At 32.6% G+C, this 22,083-nt stretch overlaps 1 protein-coding gene across 1 annotated transcript in view; it reads right to left on the minus strand.

Annotated features, from left to right (window-relative positions):
• Positions 1 to 2,674: 2,674 nt before the first annotated feature.
• LOC105620663 overlaps positions 2,675 to 22,083 on the minus strand; it is a 47,491-nt gene continuing 28,082 nt past the window's right edge. Inside the window, 10 exon segments of the mRNA XM_012202152.1 lie at positions 2,675 to 6,363; positions 6,448 to 6,748; positions 6,882 to 7,301; positions 7,421 to 7,795; positions 7,888 to 7,910; positions 7,913 to 8,156; positions 8,500 to 8,634; positions 10,748 to 10,912; positions 11,937 to 12,071; positions 20,797 to 20,889. Coding sequence (XP_012057542.1) covers positions 2,675 to 6,363; positions 6,448 to 6,748; positions 6,882 to 7,301; positions 7,421 to 7,795; positions 7,888 to 7,910; positions 7,913 to 8,156; positions 8,500 to 8,634; positions 10,748 to 10,912; positions 11,937 to 12,071; positions 20,797 to 20,889 — 5,580 coding nt within the window.

Consider the following 22,083-nt stretch of genomic DNA (forward strand, 5'->3'; position numbering starts at 1 on the left):
CTTACCACGACACACCGACACACGTGCAACGCGCCGCGGCACTTAATCACCACCCCGATCTTGTCGGATACGCGAAAACTCGAGCACCCGTGCGCGTTTCGCACCCGTGACTCTTCAGCCGTCATACGCCATTACGAATCGAGCACCACCTGCGTGGAACAGTTGACATCTCGCGATTGCTGCCGAAGCGCCGATCAGCTGACGTGGCGCGCGTTCGAAACTGCGCAGCGACAAGTGGCTGCCTGCCTGTCACTTTTCATCCGATATAGCAATGCGGGCGACATCTGTCAACGGGAGGGATCCGACTTATCATCGATCAATGTGCGAGAGTTACGTATTTTTCAGTTGATAATAACAAAGAGAAATCTAATTATATAATAATCGAGCTCTAGATGAAAAAGCATTAGCTGGTAACAATAAGAAGTTACAAACCTATATTGGTTATAATTATGTCATTTTATATGGGTATTTACAACCATGCAAATGTAAAAATAATTAAATCAAATTGAACAATAAATTATTATGGTCTAATTAAAATGTTCAGTTTAGTATAAATTAATAATTAGTATTTAATATTTATTACAATTAACAAATAATTATTAATAATTAGTTATTAACTATCTGCTACCTTAATTTATTAATTGTTAATTAACGTAATATATATATATATACATTAATTTTAAAATTTATTGTAACTACCACGGAGAGAATTTTTTTTTTAATTTACCTTAAAAATATAATAGTTGTGATACAATATAATATTTTAAAGATTTTTATCATGCACTTCAGTAAAATTAATTAAACTTATTTTATAGTTTATTGTAAGTTTATTAATGAATGAGAGATTTACATTAAAATTCTTCGAAATACACATTGTTCCACGATTATCATATTTTCAGGGTAAACTCTAAGAAAAAATTCTCTCCATGTAGAAATAACAATAATTATCAAATTAAACATATTCCTTTTATCATAGACACGATTTAGTGGTTCAAAAAATTCAACTAGATATTGCAAGGGAATTTTATTAATGTCACAATAAAAGTAAAGTATTTTTAAAACAAAATACTCATACAAAAAGTATAAAATCAAATATTTGTACATTGATCTTACAGTTCTTAAAAATAAGTAAAGTAATACAATGTAACGCAATGTATGTTAATACACAAAATGTAACTTTAAAGATTGTTAACATAAAATAAACTCCACGCATTCTCAGAGATCAACCTGTTTCACCTGTTCCCTACATAATCGTTCTCTCATAATTTTCAATACAGTTTCTATCCTAACAAGATAAGTTCTATGTAGCATGGCTAGTATCACAATTCCAACTTCTCATCTGCGCAATAAAATAAAATATGAGATAATGGAAATAGAAAAATGTGATTTGAAATGAAAAATTCGCTCAACTATAACATACAAAATGAATTGTGCTGATTTAAAACAAAGCGTGATTATATTTATGTATATACAAATAAAAATATATACTTTAGATATGAATAACGCCGTAATTTAAATATATTGATGAACTATTTTATAAAATACAAATGTCTAACAAATGATTTAATGTTATGTTAGAGTCTGTGCCTATTACAATAATAATCTAATTTAATAAACTGTATAAGTACATTAAAAAATATGTCTAAAATAATAGGATTAAGTACAATTTTTCTACAAATAACATAAATTATACAAAATAAGTCTTCACTAATAAAATTTATAACAATACTTTTGTGGACGATCTTTTTGACAATCTTTTCTTCTCGATTTTAAGGCTAGATTAATAACAAATTGTTGATTTATATTCCTTGTAATGATACTGTATAATAATACTATATAATTACACGTACTTAATTTTCTGTTCGCTCTTCCTCGATTAATCAGATATTATAATTTTTACTAAATCAGATGTTAACTCTGGATTTCTCTTTTATTCTTTCGTTCCTTGTTCTAGCATAACATTGTCGAATTACCAAAAACTTGACAAAGATTAAAAAAAGATTAAAAAAAAGTACGTGCGTATGTGTGAGAGAAAAAGAGAAAATGAAAAAAGGAAATAAATTAGTAGAATACAATGAAATATTAATAAACTTTAGTCTTTTTGAGTTCAATTTACCTTGAATTGGCTCATTTTAACATTAAAAATAAAATGTTTTCACTGTGAATTTTTATTAAATTTTCAAGTTTAATAACTTTGTCATTAAAATTAATAAATTGTCATTAATAATAAAGTATTTTAATAGTACACATCTAACTGTATATGAGTATAACTAGTAGCTGCACAATGAGGGTCTTCAATCAAAAATTATCTAATATTTGTACAAAATAATATAACTAATATTTATATATTTCGGTACTTCATCGAATGTCATTTAAAACATTATTGATTATATTATATATTTTTATTTATTATATTTTTATTATATTATATATTATATATTTTATATTATATATTTAATTTTACATCTAATTTTTGAAACTATGTAAAAATTTATTAAATTGCATGCAAGAAATAAGTATTGCTTAATTTTTTATGTCATATTTTGCAACACAGATTATTTAAATTGTAATACAACGCGGCTATAGAAACATTTTGAATTTTTGTAAAGTCAGCGAAGACCGACATTCGATGAAAACCGATATAAGTCTTTCAATCGTCTTCATACGAAGCAACTCAAGTAGTTTTGTTAGTCGGTCGGAATCGCGACATGTAAAAATCGCAATCCGAGCAATATAGTGTTGGTTCAAGTACATTTCTCTTTCGACAGAGATTGCAAGGTGTTACGTGTGCTCTCACGGTGGTCGCAATGCCTGTTGGCGTCTGCAAAGGAGGTTGCGTTACCATCGGAACAACCTTCGCAGTAGACATCGTAAAATGCATCTGTTTAGAAAGTGGAGGATGCTGATAGGCAGGATATTTCGCATTTGGCTGTATTTGACCATTCTGCATTGTCTTAGGATACTGATTAGACACCATAGGACCTTGTTGCTCTAGCTTTTGATTGTGAGATAATTGTCGCTGATAATTATCATGCCTCTGCTGATAATTCTGCGTGTTTTGTTGCTGTTGCTGCTGATAGGCCAATGAGTTAGATGATGATTGATATTGTGGTATTGGTTGACCCGCTCTGTTTTGTGGAAGAACAGTCTGATAGGGATGACCCTGATAGGAACTTTGAGAATATTGATTTTGATATGGACTTGGCGATTGATTAGGCGGATAAAATTGCTGTTGCGAATGCTGGACAGTTATCGGACTGGCATTGTGAGAAGGAATTCTTTGATTCAGAGTATTCTGCGATTGAACAGTCGCTTGCTTATTCATTTGATTATGCTGCTGTTCCAATTGATTATGCAATTGCTGCTGATAATATGTTCCATAACCGTTTTTCTGAGGTAATATTTTTGTTTGCATTCCATTTTGAATGTATTGTCCATTCATTTGCGTCGGATAAGGACTAGCTGGTTTCTGAGTCTGTGATGAAGGAATAATTTGATTTCTTGGATGGGACGCTTGTGTTTGCGGATATACCGACTGCATATATTGCGTGTATCCATTCTGAGTATATCTGATTTGCTGTTGCAGCTGCGGTGAATAGGACGTCGGTTTTGAAGTGTTCATGGGAATACTAGAGTAGCTTTCTTTACCATCGACTACGTCTTTACCCTCATTTCCACAAGATCCACAGGACTTCTTATCCATTAGTGATCCAATCGAATCACTCAAATTCTTTCGTCCAAATGCAGGTTTAATAGTGTCTGGAATTGGATTAACGCTCCTCAATTGATCCTGAAAAGGTGTCGCCGGTACACTATCGGCTTCACTCTTTAAAGGAAGGGTCTGTTGTTGAAATTTCGCGGCTGTATTTTCACGGATCGTCTCTGCCTCCTGAAGACTTCTGATTTCTCGTAATACTTGTGCAGTTTCAGGTTTATTCATTGCAGAACGTAGTACTCTTTCCAAAATAGGATTAGGTATATACGAATCCTTTTCGTCATCCTCCGCTGTTGCAACAAGCACCACTTGATCACAAAATGATACGCTTTTCTTTTTCCCAATCCGCCGTTTTACCTTTCGCGGAGCAATATCCTCCTCGCTTGGCAGTATCGTTGTGTTTTGTATAGTGTTCTGCATCGCCACTTCGCTGATGTCATCTTCCGGACAATCAACAGGCAAACCATTCTCATGCGGAAGTGTCAAGGACATGGATAACATCGCGGCATTTAATTCGCTCTGTTGAATAGATTCATTTGACGGCACCATTGCAATAAAGCTGTTCTGGCTGGAACTCGAATCAAAACTAGAGTTTAAAACAGTCTGGGAATTTGAAGATTCCATCTTTGTGAAGACTGCGGAATTCTCAGAAGATAATTTGGCTGATTTTGTAACCTCCATCGATTCCTGAGACATATCCGATACTAACATTGGAGAAACGCAATTTACATTCTGCTTCGTTTGAGGTTTCACATCTGAGTCGGACTTCAAAGTCGGTTGAAGCTTGATCTGTTCAAATCTAGCAGCCATATCTTTTACCGAAGAAGCGACTCTCGGGCAGTCCGTAACGTCACGACCTTGATCATAATTCTGTCCAAGATTACTCATCATTAAATCACTAGTTCTTCTAGCGATAGTCGGTCCTGGAATTGTCGGTATTGACGGAATCCTAACTTTTGGAATATCTTGATTTAAAGGTCCTTGTCTCTTCATTTTCCTTTCTGCCTGTTTAGCTTGCAGTTCTCTCAACCACGTTTCACTTGATGACTTCTCCTCATCCTCCTGTTCCTGCATTCGTTTCTCTTTATTTGAATCCTCAGTTAAAATCTGTTCCCTTTTGTTTTGCAACTGCGCTAACAGACCGCCAATCTGTTGCGCTTCGAATTGCTGCGCACGTTGTTGTGGTTGAACATGATGCTGCTGAGTTTCTTGAAGATGACTCGGCTCATCGATCGGTGGCGGCGGTGGCGGGAATTCCTCACTAGCTTGTCTCGAATGCGATACTGAATGAATTAATGGATACGGTGGTGGTGGGAAATCTTCGCTCGGTTGTCGTGAATGTGAAATATTACTGTTTTCGGGATAAGGTGGTAAGGAATCTGGCTGAAATTGTTGTTTAACGGGAGTCTGTTCATTGTGCACGTCTGCGCGAGTGACAACGAAGGTCGGCTCGTATAGTATGCCGTTAGCGTACTGTACAACGTCATCTTGAATCCTAGGTTTATTGTTGTAATTTGTTTGACATGCTCCAGAAATATTAGTATTTTGTTCATTATAAGATGGGAGAAATGGCAGCGAATGCGATTCCGAAGAGTAATCAGCATAGTCTGAGTTTCTGTTTGTCACGTTAGGTGAGTTGCTCGAGTTCATGTGATTCCAATAATTATTTTGTTCCTGCGATGGGTTGGGTGCGCATCGATTGTCCGATAAAGGATATGCAGCTTTATCGGATTGCTGCTCATTGTGCACTTCGCCTGAACACTTAGACTTGCTAAGTTGAGAAGTGGTCCTGAGCGGAGGAGGCGGAGGCACTTTGGCCACGTGTAACACTTTGCCGGCGTTGCCATGAAAACTCTTCCTCATCAAACGGCTTCTTTCAAGATTCGGATTACTAGTATTTCCAGGTCCATTTCCGGCGAATTCCAGATGTCCTTCTGACAAGTAACCGCTCAGTGATTGGCTTACATCATTTCCTTTTAGACCAACGTTAGAATCGTCTACTGACTGTTTCGGTAAGACGGATGCATTCCGTTCCGCATTCACATTTGTCGGACCATCCTGCCCTTCTCGTAAATCCGGCATACTTCTGTTTTTCCTTTTAATCAATCCGCCCATAAGCAATTTTCTGCGTATCTTGTGCTGTTTCTTGCCCTGCTTCTGCTCGATCGCAGCTGTATTATTGAGTTGAGTATTTCTGACAGTTGCGTTAATTTCGGTTTCTTTCGACTTATCAATCTTTACTCCTTTTAAAGATGGTGACAATCTAGATGGTGCTATCGAAAAATCCTTTGATATGTTCTTGTTCCTTTCTTCACTTCTCGCGCGTTTCTTATCTTTTTTATCATCTTCACAACGTTTCGTACGACTAAACAAGCCAGTCCTTTGTGTCGGGCGATCATACAGCATATATTCTTCGTCCTCAATGACATTTATTGCTGTTGCTTTACTACGTAAAGTTTTCTTCTTCGGTAAAGTAGCATAAATCTCAATACTCTTCGTAACAGGTTTATCTGCTACTGTCGTTGATGCATTTACTAGAAGTTCTCGACTATTTTGCCGGGAATGATTACCTTTATCTCGCGAGCTTTGCCTCGAGTGTTGACCCGATTTACTGTTCTCCCGCGAGTGTCTTCCTTCAGGCACCCCATCTGGGAAAAAAGAAAGAGAACCCAATGTCAGATATATATTTTTGTTCTACATATCTTCAGAGTAATCATACCTCAATTTCTTACCTTCTTTGTCACCGTTAACAGTAATTTGTTCTTGCAGCATTCTCCTATGCAAACTCCTCGTTCTCATGACGCAAGTATTGTGTTTCATTCTTGCTATAGTGATCGTGTGTGGATTATTATACGGAGCATCCATCGCGGCTCTGGCTTTATTACTGGCCGCATTGCATAATGCGACGGCCGTGTTAAGATCGCCAGCATCTTCAGCGGCACGAGATTTATCTAGCAAAGCATCCGTTTCTTTACATAATCGTTCACAATCGTCGCCGGAAGAAGGTTGATAACCTTCCGGTATTTGAGCAAGCTGTAAAAGAGATTCAAATTACAATAAAGTTCGCAAACATCTCAGTAATGATTGAGAATTTAGATACTTAGAAGTTTATATATAATCTAAGTTCTTGTTGTCTCTATCTTGTTGTCTTAATATCTTTTATTACCTGTAAATTGTGCTTTAAACCCTGCTGAAGTGGAAGACTGTCCGTGGAAGATAAAGAATAGGAGTCGTAACCAGCGTCGTAATGGCCGCTACTGCTGCTCGAGAGTTCCCCAGATTTGATGGGACTTTTAGGTACGCCCGAATTTCTTTGCATTTTATTAACAATATATAGATACGTATTATCCATCGTAGTTGATGAACTCGACGACGCACTATTTCGATCACCGGACCAATTACCGGAATCTCGTCTTCGAGGCACATTCATATGATCAGGGATGCTGATACCATCTTGTGGTGTTGATCCCACGCTTAAGCTACGCGTTAACTGCATCTGCTGCTTTTTCTGTTGCTGCATTACATTTTCCACAGCACGACGACTAATATACTTCGATTCTATTTCACCATCGACCGTGTCCACGCTCTGTATGATATAATTTTTTAATTTTAATGTCAAGAAATTAAAAGTCTATACGTACATGCTTTAGTAAAAGAAAAATCTATAAAAGATCATTTATAAATATTAATTATTGTACAACGTACCTGATTATCAAATATATTATTCTGGATGTCTGTGAGATTCTGGTAATCACTGTAAACGCTTCGTTGAGTGTAGAGATGCGGTGGACTGTCAGGATTAGGTGTGATGGCACGTCTGACAGTGCTATTGATGGATGGCTTTTCAGGACTAGGTGTAATTGAACGGCGAACACTGTTTTTTGGAGATGTCTTTAGGCCATTATTATTCGGAAAAGGAATAATAGTCTTCGGAGCATTCTCGGTATTAACAGGAGTACCAGCAGGTGTCGCATATAGAAGTAACAAAGGCTGATAACGTCCTCTTCTACACTTTTCTACAACTTGCTCCCACCGAGGCCCAATTTCTTTAACAGTGGCATCGTCAAAATAGATCCACACCTAAAGATTTATTTTATCAATATATTAAACCTTGTTATAAACTGAATCGCAAAGTTAAAACTACTGCCTGTTAATACGAAGGTAACACTGACCTTCAATTTTGTGTGGAAAAAAACGTAGAATAATGTTTCCCGTAATAGGTAACCACTCCTACGAGATTATGCACAGTAGAGGCACCCCATCGAGAATCTACTACGCTATGGAAAACATCGCTAAGCCGAAGAGACGTGCCCACAGTCGCAAAAACGTCCATGATATGCTCCAACGATGGTCGTTCGCTGTCCCAGACGACACCGACAGAAACTATTTCCGGCCGATTCATCAGGGTTCGACATATTTGGATTTTCGCACCGCAAGAACTCTGAGCATGAAAAAAATGAAAAGAAATATATTTTTAATGCAATACTGTTATAAAATATTTAATATTAATTTTAACGATTACATATAAATTTCAATCAATGTGTTCTATTTTTAAAAGAAAGTTTAAAATCGGATATAAATTCGTAGAAAAAATGTATTCATAAAACTCGTATTCAAATGAGTCAGTTCTACGTAATCTTATTTAAAATCCAATCTTGAATGGTCTATGAACGGTCTACCACGAAATTGATGACAAAATACGCGGCAGAACGCGTTGAACTGTACGTGTTAGTCACAGTTTGACCAAAGATTTATAAAATATGCTCGCTCACAACTTTGCTTACCGGACAGTCACGAATGTCACCCATTCCGCCAGCTCTTCGGAGAAGTTGTCCAAAGAGATCCGGATTATTTCTAGAATTTAGTGGCGTTTGATGAGCTTGAGACGTCAAAGCTGATGCAGACACATAATGAACCATCTGAAAAAAAACAAAGACAATTGTATACACATGCTTCCTTTTTTATTTAATAAATTTGAAGTTTTAAAAAAAATCAAGATTTATAAAATATAGATTGGCAAAAGAAGGACAATTGTCATATATTAATATAATTAAAATCCATAAAGTTGGAAATTCAAATATTTTTAATAATTCAGAAACAATAAAAGTCATATATACATACAAACAAATTCAAAATCAAAATTATCGAAAGTAGATTGTAAAATATCTCCTACAAACTTTGCTCACAAAAAGCAAATCTGATGTACAATTTGTTGTATTTAATAATGATATCGGTAGAACAGACATTGAATAAAACTAACAAATTATGATATTAATCGAAAAGATCTGTAAAATAAAATTCGAATTGAAATAAAATTTGAAAGCAAATCTACTATTTCATGTTTAAATTTTGAATAATTTTTACGGTAATAGAATAATAAAATCATTTATTACATTTAATTGAATACAAGGGAAACAAAAAATTAATATAAAAAAATTAATTTGAATTTAATTTAAATAAAACAATCAATTATGATTTTTGTCATTCTGCTCATCATATTATAGCAGATTCAACCACAAATTTGATTGTGAGTGCAATTAATGCAATCTATTGCAATATCTTGATCAAATTTGTTACTGAAGCCGGCATACTAACATTCTGCTTAGTGGATAAGCAACTAGTTTCATGCTTTTTACGGTTCGCTGGTCAACGATGTCCGATGCGAACACGCCAAGGAAAACCAACTCCACCCACCACGAGATGCTGAGCACTATATGGCTTATGCTGCTCTCTTCCGTTTGCGCGGTATACATAATTTTAGTTGCAAAAGGAATACTCATAGTAGAAAGTCAAATTACAAGAGTATATATATATATCTTTTTGCTGTATTATACTAGCAGTATAAATATGATAATAAATATTGATATTTTGTTAAAACAAGACTAAGGAATCATACAACAGTTGTTAATGCATAAATATGTCAATATGTGAAATTAAATTTTAATTTGTTGTTTCATAGTTGCAAAGTAAATAAAAAAAAGTATCAATAAAACATAAACTTAATAGAACGCATTTTATGATTCCTCCTATAACTATTGCATGTGCAATGAAAAAATTACAAAATAAAATTTTAACAAGCGAAAATAATATTTATTAAAAAACAAGATATCTCTTTACTTTTGTACTTGTAACTTCAATTTTTGCAAAAAGTTAATGTTTAATATGTTTTACAAAAAATACATAACAATCACATTGACAAATTCTAAATTCTATTTTTCTAAATTTCTTTTCTGCAGAAATAAAACGTGAAAAGAAAAGATGCTAGATGTTTAGATAGGTAGACCAAAACGTGACATTGTAATTTTAGTAAAGGAGCAGATGTCTATAGAAAAAGAAAAACACAAAAAAGATTTTATGTGCCTCAGGTAAAATCTAGTGATGAATACTATGCACCGATACTACTTCGTACTACAAAAAACGTAACGTATGAAAACATAAAAACAGAAGAAAAAGCGAAAAAAATCAATTCGTCAAAGAGATGATCAAACATTAATATTGATGTTTCACTTTATAAATGAAAATAATATTTTTCATTCTATATATTCTTAAAATTATTGCATGCATAAAAAAATTAATATATGTTTAAATATACATATATTTATATATATTTGTATATATATTTATGTATATCTATAAATTATGTAATTAGGTAAAATAATTTTACATATAATGTAGCTTATAATGTGAACAAAGATGTCATAGATGTTCACAGAGCATTTCGATACATTATATCTCAAAAATTGTCCATTAAAACCTTATGTCTATGATATCTTTTATTTACTACATTATAATGTACATTACATAAAAACTTCCGATAAAAACTAACTGGTTTTACCGGAACCCAATTTTCCATATAATTAGTGAGAAATTCTTTGTAGGTTTAGAAAATTGACTTAATCATTTAGTCAACAAATAATATTTTCGAAGGCGATATTACTTGACTGATTTTATATATATAGATATATACATTCGTATATGTAACAATGCATGATAAGCATGCAATGTGGAAAGCATGATATTAATTACACAAACCTGTGTAAAAGGCAGTGGCTCCGATGTTGCACCGCAAGCTCCACAGACACTTTGTTCAACGAGTGTCATGGCAAATTTCTGATGCGGCACACAATGTCTCGCGCTGCACATATCTTCAGCCTCGCCGCTTGCGATGTGAAGGTGTATACGCAAGAGAATGTTTTCCTGAAATTGAAAAAAAAAAATTATGTTATCTGGCACGCATTCCTCCATATTTTCTGTCGCAATTCATAACCTGCCTTTACAAGGCCAAGTTGAATGTACATAAAGCAGAGATATATCTGTAATATTTCTTATAACAATAAAATATATAATTTTATTATAAAAATTTATGGTCATCAACCTAACATGTTCAACTTAATGCGTAATAAAAATACGCTAGCCAGCAAATACAATACTACTTGATAAAAATTATGTATTTGAATATGCAGAATAACGGTACACCACGATTATGTTACTGTCCTTGCATCTATTGTACGTTTTCGCTGTGTAAGTTCCAACTTGCATTGCTATTATTCAACCGACTAGTGTTGACATACATACGAGCATACTAGTGTCCAATGTGACCGTTGTGCAAACGAGAAAGTAGTATACTAGCGATATTTGCGAGGCTCAGCTAAGATTATTATTGCTAGTCCAATCTCGCTTGTAACTAGACATCATTAGAAACATTCGATCAGCTTTGAAATATTCAATAATGAAAATAACGAGATTCTGCATTAGAGAACGAGAGAAAATCTGAAGGAGAGACCTCAATTTGATTTAATTTCATTACATTTAGTATCTAAATGGACCTTCTATGTCGTATAAAACTTTCTATTATCATCAAAAAGTTATTATCAAGAAAATTCTATTACACTTCTTGAATTTTCTCGAGAAGAATACTTCTCATTTTGAATATAAATAACATAATTTTTTTAATCTTAAAGAATTATTTGCATTATTTATCTGTATCGCTTTTCTCATAATACAAATTTTAAAATCCAATTAATTGCGAAAAAAAGATCATAAAAATCGTTTCAGCAATCATGATTTATTGTAAGCGATAAAAAAGTATTTTCGCAATAAGTTTTGACACATTTAAATCTGGTCGATTGCCAATTGGTAAATTGCGTTACATGTATCAATATCTCGTAGTTTTAATTAGAAGTAATAGCATTTGAAAAAAACTGAAATAATTGACACTTACGAAACATTCTGCCGCGTCGTCCATAAAACCAAGCTGAAACCTCTGCTGGTCGAGAAAACTCTCAGCCAACGCACGGCGTAATGTATCGGGTGGCAGAGCGCTCTCTTGCGAAAACTGCAGCTGCGAGAACAGGTCCTGAAACAAGACAATGTGACGAGGATTTAATGCAAGAGCTACTAAACAAGATCTCGAGCTAACGAATATGCATTGACAGAACGCGAAATGAATAATAAATATCAATGTGAAATATAGATAAACAAAGACATATCATTACATAACTATATACTAATTTTATTCATGTATATGTTAAGAAATAAATAATAATAAAATATATTATGATATTAATGTAGAGTTTCTTTTAGATTCAAATAAAGATCTGATTTACATTGATATTGCATTCATTAAACTATCAATATCTTCTATTTATTAGTAATCTTCTGTAAGTTGCGTGACAAGTACGTACAGAATATGAAAATATAACAGATTCAACAGGTGGAATAAATATTCATTATACATGAAAGATGAAGAGGTCGGCTTTAATCTAGCATACAACGTCGAGAATCCTCTGCGTCTTAATTATACATATTATAACAATTAATCTAAGATATTCTGACATCACGAAATAACAAAATAAAATAACAAAATAATTTTTAGTACGGAAACTTTTTTAATTTTAATTGCGTCACATATAATATAAATCTTTTAATAAAAATAAAATTATATATAAAGTTTATAGCTAAAACCATAAATCACTGTAAGCGAATAAATATAAACAAAAATGTAGCTAATTGCAGACAGATATCTGTAAACATTTCGTAAATAAAAGGGAGGAGAGAAGAATAAATTTAATTTTCTTGCGCAGAGTTATGTTAATCTTTACGTCACCGCAAATAAAACCGTTGATTGTGATAAAATCATGTTGTAACGCTAAACCTACTGCATTGCTCTGTTTCTTTCATTTCTCTAATCAACATATCTACCAGATAATCAGACAGCACAGAAAAATTTGTTAAACGCAAGCAATTTTGCAATAAGAAGATAGTAAATGAAGTTCCTGAGTCGATGGGTACGTGATCGACCATATTTTATCTCGATTTTTATTGCAACGATCGCCGTATGCCACTGCTGTGATACATGGCAGAGGTCAAATAGAAGTACCGAACCAGTCGTAATTTGTGACCTATCGGCAGCAGCCGGGTTCTTGTAGATTTCGTAACTAATCCTCCCTCCCGCGATTAGTAACAGTTACATGTAGAAAGTCGGTGCTGCGCTTCAAAGTGCTTGCCTAACACAGCATTTCGGCAAAAATGCGTTGGATGTAAAAGGAAGATAGAACAATGAATAACTCAAAATACATTATGTAAATCACACAAGTTGCGAATTAGGTTTTACGATTTGCAAAAAATCTAATAAATATAAACGCCAAATGATAAGTAAAAATTAATGAGATAATAGAATAATAAGATAGAATTGATTTCTAGAATTTTCTGATGAATTTCAATGGTTCAGTCGGAATTCATGCTAGTCATTCTATTACGTCTGTTGCGTCTGGATAGCAATCTAATACGCTACTACGTCAATTCGCGTCTAAAGTGAAATTCTTCAATGAAAGTTACTGCATATCGTGTACTAACTGTCTACTGGTAGGTAATGATACTAGTGACAGATGTGGTACGAGTGCCGGTCGACGTAAAAGCGATGATAGTAACGGCACGTCCTATGTGCAGGAAGAAGAAAATACGACACCTGTTCGAGACAGGTTTGTAGCCTGATGTTAAAAAAATCAGCTGGTTTTAACGTACATATCAGATATTGTATTAAATATAATATGTTCATCACTTGAAAGCGATGCTTTATTAGTCATAATTAAGCGATGTTAAATCGGCCGTATATTTTTCGAAATTTAATAGAGTATTTCTAGAAATAATATCTATTGCGCAGAAAAAGTAATTGTTAAAAAAAATAACGTTCAGAATTAATAATTTTTAATGCTTATCTGTCTTTACATAGAAAAAAAGAGAGAGTAAAAATTATAACTATACGCATAATTCTATAGAAACCTTCACACGATCAAGCATTATCAAGCTACAATGTACAGCAATTTAAGAGAAATCATGTGATTGTTGTTTTAAGGTAATTAGTTTAATGACTAAATTCATTATTGGTTATTCATTATATCTAGATTAATTAACTTTTGCTATTAAGAATACAATCTTAAAAAGCTCTAATGTGACTCTCTAAACTTAAACTAATGAAGAAATAATGAACAATAAAGTATATAAGCGTACTTATATACTTTAAGTATATAAGCGTAATATATAAGCGTACTTTTTTCAGATCGCTCAGCTCAATATTGTAAACCGAGTCTTCTTTCTCCATTCCGCTGTCTTCCCCTTCTTCTTTGATTTTATTTTCGATTTTAATCCTTTTCTCATCATTTTTGGTTTCCTGATGAGATTTAGCAGGTGACGACGGGGCCGTCGTCGGCACGGATGTCGTCGCCGACACATTCTGACGAACCTTTATCCACTTTAACATTTTTACATCTTTCGTAAACTCAAGTTGAAGATATAAATTTCATCACAAATTTTTTTATAAATTGTGATTATCATAGTCATCTTCAACGTTAAAATATGTACAGCGAAAGATTTAATTAATTTAATTAATTCGAACGTTAATACGCTCCAAAATTAAAATTAAAGTATTGCAAATGCAAAATAATACATCTTCTGGGTCAGATAAAAATAAGTGCAAACTTCATAAAAAACTCTTCATATCAAATTCTTATAATAACGTTGTTTATAGTGTCTACATACACTTTACTTGCTCACTTAATATTATTTGATATTATTTGCTTTATAACTTCATGCTGAGTACATTTTCCCTTTGTCAATTTCCTTTCTTCTTAGACGATAACATACACCGTTATCTTTCCTGTTTGCATCCTCGTGCAGAGCCTTATACGATAACTGTGTTGTATTAAAGATAAATTAGGGACAACAACTGCTTTTTACTATTTCTTCTCAGTATCTTCAAAATATCTTAAAAATATTTTTAATCTCTTTCTCATTTTCAAGATTGTTAAACGATATCGCAATGCAATAAATACCGCAAGCATTATTTTGTGACGTAATAACTTTGAATAAAGCTGCAACCGCGATGCATCAGATAAACGCGAGAGTACGAAGAAGGGAGATACGAAGGTTGACGATGAGCAAGCAGGCAGGCAAGAGCCAGAGAGGCAGATGCTTCTTTATAAAGAACAGAGGAAGCATCGTATTCAGCAATTGCATTCCCGGATATGCAGAGTCGTTGCTAGGTGAATCGTAGGCTTGATTTAAAAACATAAACTCGTTTAGCTATTGAAGTTGTCTTTTAGATTCATAAATTTCGCATTATTGTGATTAAGCTTGTGACTCCAATATCATCTTGACTTCAAATAGCAAGTCTTCGGCAAATACGAATATTCTTTAAGAACTCGTCCATTTGTCAGAGAGCAATCGTTTGAGAAAATTAGTTGCAAGAATTTAAAATAATCGTGCAGTAAAAAATTTTCTTGATAAATTTTCAAGATATTTATAAATATTATATAAAAATTTCTTTATGTGCCATTTCTTCAGACAAAGTACAGAATTTTTCGTAAATTTATAATTTCTCGAAATGACGAAGTTGTTCCATTAGATATTAATGTCCAATTTGAATGTTGGCGTGGATCACTTTGTTCCATCCTGACATACCACGTGCTCCTTTCCTTCTGCCACGTTAGCTTCTCAGAAAGAGGAGTAACTTTCTTTCATCACACTATCGCTATTCCATCTGTGTATTTCAATTCCAATGAAGATTTTAACGTAATTACATTGTCTGCTGTTATATTGCCTAATTAACACTTATCCATTTCTCATAAAAGGATGTTATAACACCATCACGGAAGTAGACAATATCATTGCACGTTCTCTTCTTGCAAATACTTTACACTCCAGTTCCGGATTATCAAAAAGCGCGAAAATGAAAACGCTTTCCTTCGACAATTTCACAGCACGATAGCACGGAGAAACGTGGAGAAGGAGCTCGGAACTACCTGCACGCGGCGCCGTGTTGCACCCGTACCTGAAGCCAGCGTCTCGCGGTGTGCTGGTGAATATCCCCCACCCTCTCTTCTGGTTTTCTTCGTCTTCCTCTTCTAAGGGGCCACACAGTATCCCCTTTCTTGCTCCATCCCACCTTTCGATAGACCCAAGAAGTCAATGACGTCAACCGCTTAGCTGTCCTACGTTCACCTACCTACCTGAACAACCTGAACCACAGCAGCTTAACCAGGACCGTAGCTCGTTGAAAATTTGGATGACCCATTTCTTCCAAAGAAGATAAAGCATCGCTTTTATAAAAATGTTAGTTTTATGCCATTAGAGAAAATCATAACACACGATTATGGCTCAGAGTAAGTTTATTGTTGCATACAGCATAACATAATATGCCATAATATTTTAAATTACAGAATATATTAACCTTAAAGTGTAGCTAAATTAAACATAAAGCTATAGATACAGAATTTGATTCGTAGAATTTAATTAAAAATATAATCGTTCTTTCGATAAAACTAATATAGATCAAAAATTAAAAATTCCTGTTTGATATCGACAAGATATTCAAACACTAAAAAAAAAATCAGTACTGATAATTTATCCTAGATAGTTTAGAAAGATAGTTTAGAAAGAATCTGTAATAGTGAGTAAATAGCAGCTAAAGGGCCCAACACGATATTCTTATATTCATACAAGCGCATTCATAATATTTGCACACATTAAATTTTTTTAAGAATATAAAAAACTGATATTTTCTTATACAGTAAATATAAATAATCAAATTACATAAATATATTCGACTCTTTAAGTTCCGCGTTCCACTCCTGACACACGCTTAGTTGTGTTATGAGAATATGAGTATTGTTTTGCTAATAAAAAAATATACAATAAATAATAAAATGTAAAAACTAAATTTTATATGTATAATTATATATAGATAAACACAAATTTACTATGGATGATTATCACTAAAAATATCGATCAAAATTAAAGTGTTATATTTAATGTTATATATGAAATTATGAAAAGATTAATCTTTCATGCGCGCGCGCACACAGTGTCAAATAAGAAATTGTATATATCCTGACTCATTGTATTAAATCCTGATATTAATCAAGAAAGTGTGGGTTGTCACGTAAAAGAAGTAGTCACTTATGTACAAGGACTTAGAACATTTCCTCTCTCGTTGTAAGACAGGATGCAAATCTAATTAGATTTGTAAAATACTCTATTCTAGACATATTAAATGTTAATCTACATAAACTATATACCTACTTTCAACCTTGTTATGTGGAAAATCTCGACAATCGAGTTTCCTCAAAATACTCTTTGGGAAAATAGCAAAACCATATTAATTTCAAAGGACAAGAAACAACAAGAAATACCATATATTATTAAATATAAAATGTAAAAGAAATGTTAAAGAAAAATCAAGAACTAATAATTTAAATCAATTCTCAGTGCTCCGACACGCAACTTCAAAGAAACTATTTACAGCCGGAAATAATCCGATAATAGCGGGAAATTATGTCAGGTGTCTATAACCAAAGTGATAATCTGTAAATGTACTTCTACCAAATTACCGCGACGTGCAAAAAAGTGTTACAAATGGCATCTTTAGCAAGATTACAAGATGTTATTTAAAGATAACGTTGTTGATAAAGTTGTTGGTGATACTAGGTGTTGACGAATATTTTTAATTGAACATTTTCATGGGCTATGTTCGAATTCCCATTCGAGTCACCTATAATCATCATTTTTTTCATCTACAATATCATTTTAATCTTGTTATTCACCAAAAATATGGATAAAACGATACACGGAGAGCATTCGAATGGGAATTTGAACTTTTAATTATACATAGTCGTCTGTTATCGTGACCATCTAACAATTAACTGTTCAGAATACAAAATATGCTTTAATATTGCCGATATGATCTGTACCATTAGAGACATTGTACGATTCGTATCATATAGCTGCATCAAAATTGAATTCCCATAATGCAACGATTAAATAAATTTTTAACATCATTCCGACTTTTCAGAAAATACAAGTATCTAAACAGGAAATACTTTATGAGGAACTATCACTTCCTGAATAACCGTAAAACTAAATTACATTGTTTGCGCAACATTAAAAAATTCTATTCCCTTCCTGATTAATTTAAGCAGAATAACTTGGATCGAACCGATAATGACATATCAAAAATACTTATAAGTTACTTAATACTTATTAAAATATTTATAAATTCAAAGTGACATATTTAACGAAAATTGCAAGATTTATATATATTGCCAGAAAATATATTCTTAACGTGTACATTTTTTTAAAAATTAACAAATAAGTTAAAATATTTATAAATTAATTCAAAGTGACATATTTAACGAAAATTGCAAGATTCATATATATTGCCAGAAAATATATTCTTAACGTGTACATTTTTTTAAAATTAACAAATAAAAAAGATTGTATCACATAGCAAAGGGTTTTCGACGAAGGATTCTTATTCCCAGCCTCCCTTCCTCCAAAATACGTTCATGATGAATCATCTCAGGTATTTCATATAAGTTAAATTCTTCGTTGAGTATTATAGATACTGATCATCATATTGGTATGTAAGAATCTAATCCCTTTTTTTTTTAATCTTTATTCTTAGAGAAAGAAATTTCATTTATTACAAAAATAATATAGTCTACTTAATTCAATATTAAAAGTTTAAAATCAGATTAATAACTTATTGCAATTTTAGAATATATGTATGCAAAGATAAAATTTATTTACATACAAACAAACTTATATATAATCTTTCTGCACGCTATAGATATAATTATCCGAAAATTTTAGGCTTATTGTCAGTGAGATAAGAAACTGTCTAAAAGTCTTCTTGAAAAGATATCATGAAATTTATTTCGAAAAATGTTTAGTCTAAAAACCTGTTTCTCTTTAGCCAGTAAACTAGTAACAGGTAGATTTTCTATAAGGAATCTTATTTCTAGCTAAGATTTAGGTCTTATAGGTATAAGGGTGGATCCTAAAAGCTACTCAAAGCAACGACACGTCTTCTGCCGTAAGAGGCATTAAAACCCAAACTCACTTGGCAAAGCTATTATCTCAAATACCAAGAGCTTCTTCTTTGTTTCCAAATTGAAATTATGTTACCTAATATTAAATTGTTCAATTATAAATAATAATATATGCAATTTAATCTGACGTAAAGATTAGAATAATGTAACGCTTGCAAAAAATGTTATCAAGTGTATTTAAATCATAAATTATTGTCACATGAATATTCTCAAATATGAACTCTAGTGCCGTACTAGTAACGTGTCTCTACAGTAAGAAAATAAGCTTTGCTGAATTACTTTCAAATTGCAGTAATTTTGGGCAAAATTGCGCCGGTTGAAAGACGAATCTGGTAACAACGAAGCGAACACGTTCTTCCGACCGGTAATTGTTCTTGCAAATCGTACCCGGTACCTCTACGCCTGAAGCAATTAACTCTCAAGATTGCTAATTAACCCCGTGAGAAGATCGGTGAGGAACTTGCGTTTCCACCTACTTCTCGAGTAGCCTCGAATTGCCTCGAATGCGCGACGTTTCTATCGCATCTGACTTGAAGCTAGTTTCTTCTCGTACTAGATGAAACAGTTGACCTTCCACGATAAAAGCAGACGCTTGCACAAAATGACGGACCTAACGCGCGATTATAGTTGTGGCGCTCCTCGCCAATCACGAACGAAAACCGAGAACATCATTGTCCGTAGAGCATCGGTCCCGTTACAAGTCGTATCTCTACATGATTGCAAAGAACGTGACAGAGAAAATGATAGAGAATACGATAGTAAATAAAGTCAAGGCTTCTATTATCGGTCTGCGCAACAGCAAAAGAAGAAAGAAAATAAATAAATTCGTGCTAATATAGTGAGCCTTATTAATATTTTTTATTTCCGACTTTCTGAATTTACCGTATATAAATATTTGTGCAAAGTAAAGACGCTTTATTAAAGTAAAATGTGTCAAAGTTGTAAAAAAATGTAAAATTTGTAAAGTTTATTAATATTTCTCATATTTATATAAAATATAATATAATATAAAATATTAATAATTAATTTAATATGCTTGTAAGCTAAAGTAAAATAATATAACAAACTAAGAAAATTACAATAAATAAATGATAAATATATAAATAAACAATGAGCCCATCAATGCAAAGTTAACATCTTTGTTGTGATTATTGGTTGAATAAATTTCATTTGTATCACAGGTTTAATATATGCGTGCGAAGGGAATAGTTTGCGCGTTGAATGGAAAATAATAAGCTCCCTCACGCATAAAATATCAAGACATTTTATCTGTTGGACACACCCCATTTTCGCTATTACCGTGGGATCATTTTGAAAGATGATTCTCATTGAATTTCATATAACGTAAAACTTATTTAGAAACTTATTTAGAAAAATATCTCAATCTCTTCTTCATATAAAAATTGTCCTATTTCCTTTTATTAGAATGCTAAACCACAAGAGATCATCGATAAGTAAAAATGTCAAGGTAGCATATTATAAGAGCTTAGACACAATATGTCATTGCGTGCAACTACTGTTATCAATCACGTTATAATTAAGGAAGGAAACAAAAACAAAAGATGTTAACGAGCATATTTTATAAACAATCTCTCTGCGCTTGCGTTAGAGATTCTTTGAAAATATAAATTACATATAAAAAATAAATAATTACATTAAAGAAATTATCTTCTTCCGCAATTTTGATTTGCTTACCTTAAGTGCACAGAAAATGCAGGATTCACGCATGCACGCATGTCCGGAGAGCTCCCTGAAGCTTCTTCGAAATATGTCGAGATGCCACAAGACCTAAAAAATAAAATTAGAAAAATCTTGATTAAAATATAATTTTTTAAATCATAATTTCCCGATAAATATTTTTCAGAAAAATATAGTAAAAATTTATCATACCTATATTATCAAAAAAATTTATCATACCTATATTATATTTAAAATTTTATATTTAGCTACATAAATTTATAATCCTCATTTTTGGAATTTACATGAGTTAACATGATCGTGTGTCTGACAATCTTAATTTTATTACACTATATATACTATATGTTTTATTATATTATCATCCACAAAATGGATTTAAATAAAAATTTCAGTATTAGTGTGAATGAATTTATCATATTTGTATTAGTGTACATCACCAAATTGAGAAAGGCAATACGTGAGTGTACACATACACAAACAAAAATGTAAATGTGTCGAGACCCTATATGGAATCGATCTACAGCCATATACGAGTAACCCAAACGCGAACGCATTATTATATCAGGGGAAAGTAAATCACAATTTCCGTGCTACCATGTCCTGCATAGCGGAACATAATTTCCTCTTTTCTTGTATTATGATGCAAAACAATATTCGATACTTTTTAGAACGTCAAATTTACTTTTTATTATTTCTTTTTGTAGAACTTTTCACTTTAATGATTATATTATTTTCATAAATTAGATAAATTTTCATAGATTAGATTTCACACACACACATATTATAATGTTTATAATTTAATAGTTTTAGAATAATAAACATTTTTTATATAAAAATGTTTTATATAAAATAAGATACAATATATTCTACAAGACATATTACATGTGTTTACTACTATGTAATAAGAAAAATCTAATTTCGTTGTAATTTTAATCTCGATCTAACTCGCCGACTCGCGTAAAGGAGCATGACAGTCGAGCACCATGTCTTAGCGCCGAGACATTACCGTAATCCAGATAATCAGTAATCTATATTTTATTACCGCATTGTAAAATTCATTGTAAAAAGCTAATAGCTCTGCAGAAAATATTTTTGTCATATGGATCATATGTATCCATGTGACAAAAAATAGTGAAACTGGAAAAGCAAAGAGAATCATGTTAAGAAAAGTATATAACTTTCAAAATTAAATGAATTTTGAAAATAATTCTATTTTTAATTATTTCCTATATAAAATTAAATAAATTAAATTCCATTTCTTTTTCCCGCTCTCTCTCTCTCTCT

This window comes from Atta cephalotes (assembly GCF_000143395.1).
Source record: "Atta cephalotes unplaced genomic scaffold scaffold00028, whole genome shotgun sequence".
Taxonomy (NCBI): domain Eukaryota; kingdom Metazoa; phylum Arthropoda; class Insecta; order Hymenoptera; family Formicidae; genus Atta; species Atta cephalotes.